Here is a 9,796-nt window from a genome sequence, read left to right on the forward strand (position 1 = left end):
AAGTCCAACAGCCAGTTGCACAGCGAAGTGTTGAGCCCCAGCTGGACCAGTTTGTGAATGAGCTGTTGAGGGATGATTGTGTTGAATGCTGAACTGAAGTCTATGAACAGCATTCTAACATATGAGTCTTTTTTGTCCAGATGTGTGAGTGCTTAGCGGAGGGCAGTGGCGATGGCATCATCAGTCGAGCGGTTGGACCGATAAGCAAACTGGAAGGGGTCCAGGGAGGGGGGGAGGACAGACTTGATGTGGTGCATGACTAGCCGTTCAAAGCACTTCATGAGGATGGGGGTAAGTGCAATTGGACGGTAGTCATTATAAAGACATCAGTGAGTTCCACTGCACAGTCTCTCAGTACATGCCCAGGAATGTTGTCAGGACCCGGAGCTTTGCGTGCATTGATCCTGCTGAGGGATCTCCTCACGCTGTCTGGGGACAGCGTCATCACCTGGTCGCCGGGAGGAGGTGGAGTCTTCTATGCAGTGGTGCTGTTTTGTGCCTCAAAGCGAGCGAAGAAGGTGTTCATTTCGTTCAGCAGGGAGATGGTGCTGTCACAGGTCCGCGGTGGGGGCTTGTAGTCCGTAATGGTCTGTATCCCCTGCCACAGGCTCCGAGTGTCTCTGCTGTCGCTGAAATGATGGGCTAACCTCCTGGAGTACTGTCTCTTAGCCTCTCTGATGCCGCGGGAAAGGTTGGCCCTTGCTGTCATCTCCAGTTCTGAAGGCAGCGTTCCGCGTCTTCAGGAGTCTGTAGACCTCCCCTGTTAGCCACGGCTTCTGGTTGGCCCGGACAGTGATGGTTTTTGTGACCATTATATCATCAATGCACTTGGTGATGTCGGCAGAGACAGTCTCTGTGTACTCCTGAAGGTCTGTGGTGGTTTTGTATGTGGCAGCCTGCTTAAACATATTCCAGTCAGTGGTGTTAAAACAGTCTTAAAGAGCCTCTCATGACCCTTCCGGCCACACTTGTATCTGTTTGTGAACTGGTTTGGCAACTTTAATGAGCGGTCTGTATGCAGGTTGTTGTTGTTGGAGCTGGGAGGGATGTATACAGCAACGAGCAGTATGGCTGTATATTCCCTCTGTAGATAGAACGGCCGGCACTTAATAATCATAAACGCCACCAGGGGTGAGCAGTGTTTGCAGACCACAACAGCATCGCGGCACCACGCATCATTGATGTAAACACAAAGCCCGCTGCCGTGGGTCTTACCTCCCTCGACGAGAACTCTGTCCGCTTGATAGCTTGTTAGCTGATCGAGCTGAATAACGGAGTCCGGAACGCTGTTGCTGAGCCATGTTTCCGTGAACACAAAAACACAACAGTCTCTTACAGTCCTCTGAGTTAAGCGTAGTAGTCGGATGAAGTCCAGTTTATTATCCAAAGAGTGTACGTTAGCCAGTACGATGGTGGGGATAGCTGGCTTGTGTGGGTTAGCTGCTAGCCTAGCCCGAATACCTCTGCGCTTAACCCTCTTCTGCTTCCCGTCGTGCTGCTTATGGCGCTTCCGCTGTGGGTGAGGTGCAGCAGTGGGGGTCGGTGATGGTGTAGGCCTCCGGAGCAGACCGAGGTCATGCAGCTCTTCGGCTTGCGCGGAGTTTAGCTCTAATGTGGTTCTACTGACATCGAGCAGAAACTCATGACTGTATGCGCGCTTAGAGACAGATAGACACGACGAATACGTACAAAAACACTGCGACTCACAAGATAAAAAACACAAAAACACCGTTCTGTCAGGAGAGAGAGAAGCCGCAGCGTGTGCACGCGCCGCCATCTTGGGAACACATTCGAACAGGAGAGGTGGAGCCAGGGGAATCGGAGGACCAAGGTAGAGTCGGTGTGACTGAGGACAATGCTGAGCCAAAGGGATTGAAGACCTTCCGGAGCCAGGATATGTTGTGGTGAAGCTGGAGGACTGGGGAGAACCGGCGGAGCAAGAGCAAGAGGGGGAGTCATGGTAGCTAATGAAGAAGCTCCTGGTGGAGGAGGATAGGACTTGTGAGTCATTCATGCTGCTTGGGGTCCTTGGCAGGTGTGTGCACAGCCTCAAAGTCTGTGGCAGGCATGTGCTCATCCTCGGGCTCAGTATTAAAAATTTTCAATTCAGGGACTGGAACAGACTCTTGTATGAGCTCTGGGGCTGAAGCGGATACTGGAAGGTTAGGATCCTCAACTTTACCCATGGTGAAGAGGATCCACTCAGCTGTAGAGCCAGCTCCACAAAGGCACAAAATGTCTCTCAAAGACATAGAAAAAAACAGTTAGGGACCTGCCCAGGAAGTGCACAGAGTTTGCCAGGTGGAGAAACTCACGGGTGTGGTTTTCAAGGGATTGAGCATAGGTGAGGAGCAGGAGTGTTTCCACTGCTAGAGCCATAATATTTGGTCCCAGTGTTGGTGCCACGAGTGGGCCTGAGGAATGCGATTTCTATTGATGGGCACCGGAAAGCCCGGAACGCGATTTCTACCAAGGTCCCCTCTAGAAACGCAAATGTTTGGTTTAGGCTTTACCCTACACAGGTCAGACTATATATTTATGTGACTGAAGTATAACCTGTTTATTTGTGTGTAGCGGAGGTGACGTGTGCGCCTAACCAGTTCCAGTGCACTATAACCAAACGGTGTATCCCGCGCGTGTGGGTGTGTGATCGTGATAATGACTGCGTCGATGGATCCGACGAACCCGCCAACTGCAGTAAGTGGAAATTGTTGAAATTAAATTAAAAACTCATTATATTCAAATCTGAATCAAAATTCAATGTACATTATCCATTGTCAAGCCTATTGACAGATAGAAGCAGGCATGGTTATGTTCTCAAAAGTCTTGATGCTTTGACTTCCACACTTTTTCCTTCCACTCAACTTTCTGTTAACATGCTTGGATACAGCACTCTGTGAACAGCCAGCTTCTTTGGCAATGAATGTTTGTGGCTTACCCTCCTTGTGAAGGGTGTCAATGGTTGTCTTCTGGACAACTGTCAGATCAGCAGTCTTCCCCATGATTGTGTAGCCTAGTGAACCAAACTGAGAGACCATTTTGAAGGCTCAGGAAACCTTTGCAGGTGTTTTGAGTTGATTATCTGATTGGCATGTCACCATATTCTAATTTGTTGAGATAGTGAATTGGTGGGTTGTCGTTAAATGTCAGCCAAAATCATCACAATTAAAAGAACCAAAGACTTAAACTACTTCAGTCTGTGTGCATTGAATTTATTTAATACACGAGTTTCACAATTTGAGTTGAATTACTGAAATAAATGAACTTTTCCACGACATTCTAATTTATTGAGATGCACCTGTTACGTTAATACACACAAGGCAAGGCAAGTTTATTTATATAGTACATTTCATACACAATGGTAATTCAAAGTGCTTTACATAAAAGTAATTAAAATAATCACAAAAAATCGCATTAATAAAAGCAAGGAATTACATTTTAAAATGATTTAAAAGCGGCACACAAGCCAAAGTTAAATCTGTGCATCATATAAAGTGATCATATCTCGCGTGGAATAAACCACTCAATTCATATGACTTTGCTTTGTGATGCCTTTATGAGCTTTTTGAATCTTCTAAGTTTGGGTTACCTGGATTTTCAGTGGAGGGACAGAAACCTCTTGGGTTTCGTTGAAAAATATATTTTTTTGATAATTTGATATCAAAGATTAACAAAATTGTTATGAGTTTGGAATGACATGAGGGTGAGTAAAATGATGAGAGAATTAGAATTTTTGGATTAACTTTACTTTTCCCTTAACTTTTAAAATGTCAGCGTTTCTATAATTTAGAGTCATTTTAGACCCTGCCACTGAAGAATTAAAGAGCATTAATATTGTGACTGTATATGCAGATGAGAGGACGTGTGAGCCGTATCAGTTCCGCTGTAAAAACAACCGCTGTGTTCCCGGCCGCTGGCAGTGTGACTATGACAACGACTGCGGGGATAACTCGGACGAGGACAAGTGTGGTAGGTTTCCAGCATCTGAATGCTGAGACTGCACGGGTCCGGACAAATATCAGGCACACACACATCCAGAGACACGCTTCACCTTACATCACAGCAATGACAGCAGGAACAGAGCGTTCTGAAAGCAAGGCCCTGCTGAAATGAGCCGAAAAACCTGATCATTGTCATTCTCATTTATTTGTTCATGAGCACTCTTTAATGAACAAGAGAACTTTATTTCCCCTTTGTGCATGTTTTTGTTTCGTCTGATCATTTACGTGTCTACATCTTGTTTATTCTTCATTTCACACTGCCACATTGATGTGGGTTAGAGGTAGGTTTCCATTTTCAAATGTCCACTTCAGTCCTGAACTTCTGCTTCAATGGCTGCTCGCTGATGACACTGGAAGGCTTGAATGGTCCTTTTTGTTTCACTATGCATGAAAAACCGAAAGTATCATTGACAGTCTTTGAAACTAAATGGTTAATGAAGATATAATGATGATGGTCAATGATTAATAATGAGCCTTTTCCAGTGCTCAGCAGCTAGCAACTGTGAAGCCTATTCCTGTAGTTTTTGAGCAGTTATTGATTGAATTTTAATTTGATTTTTTTTGCTTGCTGCTCCCAAACACCCAGACCTCCATCCGTCTTTGTGCCTCTGGTTTGAGCTGTACACCCTTAACAATCATATTACCTACAAACCCCTCCTTCTAAAGTTGACATGATCTAATGAGACTCTTCTGGGTGAATGTCAAGAAAAAAAATGTCCATGCCACATGTTACCATGACATTTGGTTTTTAGACACTTTTGCTTGTTTTTAGGGCCATTAAGATTTTTTTGCACCATGTCAAACATTTTTTAATGACAACGAAGTACATTTTCCTCCTAAACGTCTCATTGTCATTGTTTCCAGACTTTTACTTTTGAGTTTGTTTGTAGTTCCTGCTATTATCAGTGGCAATTATTTTTAACTTAATGAGCCTAAATTATAAACTATACATGAAATTCTACAATAATGTGCACTACTTTAAAAAAAAAAAAGAAATTAATACATTTATTCAGAAACGATGCATTAAAGTAATCAATCGAATAGGAAGACATTTATGCATTTTATGCAGTTTTTTTTAATTTTCTATTTATAAAAAAAAATCTTAATAAAAGTATATCATCGTTTCCAAATATATATATATATATGGAAATCAACATTGATAAGAAGACAAAATGTTATTAGAATGATTTCTGAAGGATCATGTGACACTGAAGATTGGATGCTGAAAATTCAGCTTTGCATTGCAGGAGTAAATTACATTTTAAAATATATTACATTATATTTATAATAGAAAACTTATTTTACATTGAAATAATATATCACAATATTAATACACAATATTTCACAACATTATTGCTTTTACTCTGGTTTTGATCAAATAAATGCAGCCTTAGTGAGCAAAAGAGACTACTTTCAAAATCTTACTAACCCCAAACGTTTGAACAGTTGTGTATGAATACTTACAAATTCAATAAAACATGTTTTATTTAGTTATTTACACATTTATACATTACTGTGATGAGAATGAGATTTTTTTTGTACTACAAATGAGAATTGGGATAACAATGTGCTTTATTGTGATAAGACAGACAGACAGACAGACAGACAGATAGACAGACAGACAGATAGATAGACAGATAGATAGATAGACAGACACATAGACAGACAGATAGATAGATAGATGGATGGATGGACGGATGGACGGACGGACGGACAGACAGATAGATAGACAGACACACACACAGACAGACAGACAGACAGATAGATAGACAGACAGACAGATAGATAGATAGACAGACACATAGACAGACAGATAGATAGATAGATAGATGGATGGACGGATGGACGGACGGACGGACAGACAGATAGATAGACAGACACACACACAGACAGACAGACAGACAGATAGATAGACAGACAGACAGATAGATAGATAGACAGACACATAGACAGACAGATAGATAGATAGATAGATGGATGGACGGATGGACGGACGGACGGACAGACAGATAGATAGACAGACACACACACAGACAGACAGACAGACAGATAGATAGACAGACAGACAGATAGATAGATAGACAGACACATAGACAGACAGATAGATAGATAGATGGATAGATAGATAGATAGATAGATAGATAGATAGACAGACAGACAGACAGACAGACAGACAGATAGATACAAATGGCATGATGTAAAAAAAAAAAAAATCTATCATGTTTTATTAACTTCATGCTAAATATAAATATAATTTATTTATTTTGATTGTGTAGTGAAATGTGACCTGGACATGTTTTTGACTGGTTTTGTAAGATTCACCCTACTGTATTCTAAAATATGAATGTGAATAATATGTGTGTTTTGTGTCTGTGTCAGTGCCCAGGCAGTGCTCTGAGAGTGAGTTTGCCTGCACCAGCGGCCGCTGTATTGCTGGCAGATGGAAGTGTGATGGAGATCATGACTGCACTGACGGATCTGACGAGGCAAGTCACAAAACCACTCATTCACACCTGCTTCAGGAAAACACCCACTTCAGCAGAATTTTCATCAATGATGACCCTCATAAATGGCAAATACTCATTGCAGTATGTACTGTGTGTGTGTATTTTGCAGCATGGCTGTGACGTGAAGTGTGATAACGACCAGTTTCAGTGTAAGAACGGTCACTGCATCCCATTCCGCTGGAGGTGTGACGCTGATGCCGACTGCATGGATGGCAGTGACGAGGAGAACTGCGCCATTGGAGGTTAAAAACACACTTCTTAAAGACATAGGGCCCTATTTTAACGATCTAAGCGCAAGGTCTAAAGCGCACGGCGCAGGTGCACTTAGGGCGTGTCCAAATCCACTTATGCTGGTTTAACGACGGGAAAATGGTCTAAAAGGGTTGGCCCTATTCTCTTAATGAGTAATGGGTGTGTTTTGGCCATAACGTGCAATAAACCAATCAGAGTCTCATCTCCCATTCCCATTAAGAGCCTGTTGCGCTCGTGCCATGGCGGATTTGCTATTTACATGGCGGAATTTGCAAGCGCAAAGACAGAACGCGTCTCCAGAGATGAAACGGAGCTGCTCATGCGCGAGCAAATAGGTAGCCTAATTCTGATACATGCAATGCAATCCATTGTTAATCCATTATGACATGTAGGCATTTTTATATTTATGTAGCCTACACAATAGTAATCTTTTACATTGCAATCCTTTCTATTTTAATATTTGGCATGTTTTGTGCTGTTGTGCGTCCCTGTGTGTGTAATGAGCAGAGTGTACGTGCGCTGTGGACCCTCCTATACTAACGCACTCTATAAATAACAAAAGAACTATTAGTTGGTCAATGGCGCAGTCTATTTCAGTTGCCTCAAAATAGCAACACGCCAGCAATGCGCCTGTACACACCTCGTTTTCAGACCAGCACACCCATGAGCGCACAAATGGGCGCAAATGTATTTGAACAACGTGGTGCAGGACGTGAAAATGCTAACTGTGTCGGGCTGAAACTAGCAAAAAACACTTGCGTCGCGCCTGGCGCTGCATTGCACCGGGTGTATAATAGGGCCCATAGTTACCTAAAACTGAACCTGTCATTATTAAAGCAATAGTTCACCCCAAAATTTAAATTTGCTGAAAATATACTCACCTTCAGGCCATCCAAGATGAGTTTGTTTCTTCATCAGATTTGGAGAAATTTAGCATTAAATGACTTTGCTCAGCAATGGATGCTCTGCAGTGAATGGGTGCCGTCAGAATGAGAGTCCAATCAGCTGATAAAAAAACATCACAATAATCCACAAGTAATCCACACCACTCCAGTCCATCAGTTAATGTCTTGAGAAGTGAAAAGCTGCTTGTATGAAATAAATCCATCATTAAGGCATTTAGGCCAAAATTTTTGCCAAAATATAAGTCCATAATTCATAATATTGCTTTCTCAACAAATTTGTTTAGAACTGTTTTGGGATGTTTTTGTTTGTAAACGGTGCTTGATCTGTGCATATTTCTCTCCTGGTTCAGACAAGACAATATTTCACTGGAGAAAGCAATATTATGGAGAGAGGACTTGTATTTTAGCCAGACACAGTGGTATTTTAGACAGTGGTTTAAAGTTAAAAACATCTTAATGATGAATTTGTTTCTTACAAACATGCAGCTTTTCACTTCTCCAGATGTTAACTGATGGACTGGAGTGCTGTGGATTACTTGTGGATTATTGTGATGTTTTTATCAGCTGTTTGGACTCTCATTCTGACGGCACCCATTCACTGTAAAGCATCCAATGGCAAAATTCTTCAAATCTGTTCTGATGAAGAAACAAACTTATCTACATCTTGGATGGTCTGAGGCTGAGTACATTTTAAGCAAGTTTCCTTGTTTGGGTGAACAATTCCTTTCACTTTGTTTGCTTTAGACAATTTTTGAAGAATCTTCTTATAGCTCTTTTCTAATTATAATTTATAGTGACCACATATCCATAAAAGAAGTCCATACGATTTGTGCACTATATTACATATCTTCTAAAGTCATACAAAATAGCTTTGTGTGAGGAACAGACAAAAAAGTCAACATTTTGCTAATCTTAGCCCGCATTCTTGTCTAGATTCTATCTACATACATATGTGTAGTTAACACAAGGTGAAGTGGTTAACTTTCAATTTGAAATGTAGGGCATAAGTTGTATGGGCTAGGTTTATGGTACTTTTGGTATGGGTTAAGTAATTAATGACAGAATTTCTATTTATGGTTGAACTGTTCCTTTAAACAACAGCATTTCCCGTAAATCAGTGCCTGCAGTATTAATTAGAGTCATCAGACTCTCTGGAGAGGGTTTTAGTATTCAAGGAGGTCTTTCTGAAGATGCGCTGCCAAGTGTTTTACACACACACACACACACACACACACACACACACACACACACACACACACACACACACACACACACACACACACACACACACACACACACACACACACACACACACAGACATTCACAATAATTGCTGTGCGGCTGTGCTGGAATGAATACAGATGAGTTACCCTCTTTCTCTCTGTGTGTGTGTGTGTGTGTGTGTGTGTGTGTGTAGTGGGTCGATTCTGCCCTCTGGATGAGTTTCAGTGTAATAACACTCTGTGTAAGCCGCTGGGCTGGATGTGTGACGGCGAGGACGACTGTGGAGACAATTCAGATGAGAAAATAATGCGCAATAAACATGTCGGTCAAAACGATCTCGAAGGAGGCTTTTATTAATCAAATCAATGAGTGAATTTCTCATCCACTGTTTAAAAAAAATACTTTAGCTGGGTTTCCACAGGCAGGGTCACAATTATCTACAGTGTATGAAGCTAAAGGTTTTTGGGTTAAGGTTCATAATGTAGAAAATGTTTAACATTGTATGCTGTGTGTGCATAGGTAGATAGCAAACAAGGAATACAGTCACATTTAGCTGAGTAAGATCATGATTGAGAAATGTTGGATACTGCTGGAAATGCTGCTATGGGGTATCCTATTTATTATTTTCGGATTTTTGTGTTTGCCCCAGTGAAGCATTTCTATTAATATAACTGATTAAGTAGTCAAACTCATTCCATGTCAGCAGAATAGTGTGGTACTACAGAAAGTATAAGTCCATAAAACAGGTTCTGCATGAATTATATTACTCATATCTAATGGTCAAAAGCAATAGCAAAAGTAATAGGTCAATATTATTAAATTGCAGACAAAGATTTTGAATAGCTAGGCTGGCTTGCACACTATATTGCCAAAAGTATTGGGACACCCCCTTCTAATGAACAATTTT

The 9,796-nt window shown here is 41.5% G+C and overlaps 1 protein-coding gene across 1 annotated transcript in view; it reads left to right on the forward strand.

The window, feature by feature from the left end:
• Nucleotides 1–9,796, forward strand: part of LOC107565008 (low-density lipoprotein receptor-related protein 1-like) — a 64,940-nt gene that overhangs the window by 34,536 nt on the left and 20,608 nt on the right. The window contains exons 24-28 of the mRNA XM_016250192.1: nt 2,575–2,697; nt 3,853–3,969; nt 6,381–6,487; nt 6,618–6,750; nt 9,083–9,214. Of these exons, the coding sequence (XP_016105678.1) occupies nt 2,575–2,697; nt 3,853–3,969; nt 6,381–6,487; nt 6,618–6,750; nt 9,083–9,214 (612 nt within the window). The remainder of the gene's footprint in view (nt 1–2,574; nt 2,698–3,852; nt 3,970–6,380; nt 6,488–6,617; nt 6,751–9,082; nt 9,215–9,796) is intronic.

The sequence above is a fragment of the Sinocyclocheilus grahami genome, unplaced genomic scaffold (assembly GCF_001515645.1).
Source record: "Sinocyclocheilus grahami isolate Dianchi unplaced genomic scaffold, SAMN03320097.WGS_v1.1 scaffold973.1, whole genome shotgun sequence".
In the NCBI taxonomy this organism is placed as follows: Eukaryota; Metazoa; Chordata; class Actinopteri; order Cypriniformes; family Cyprinidae; genus Sinocyclocheilus; species Sinocyclocheilus grahami.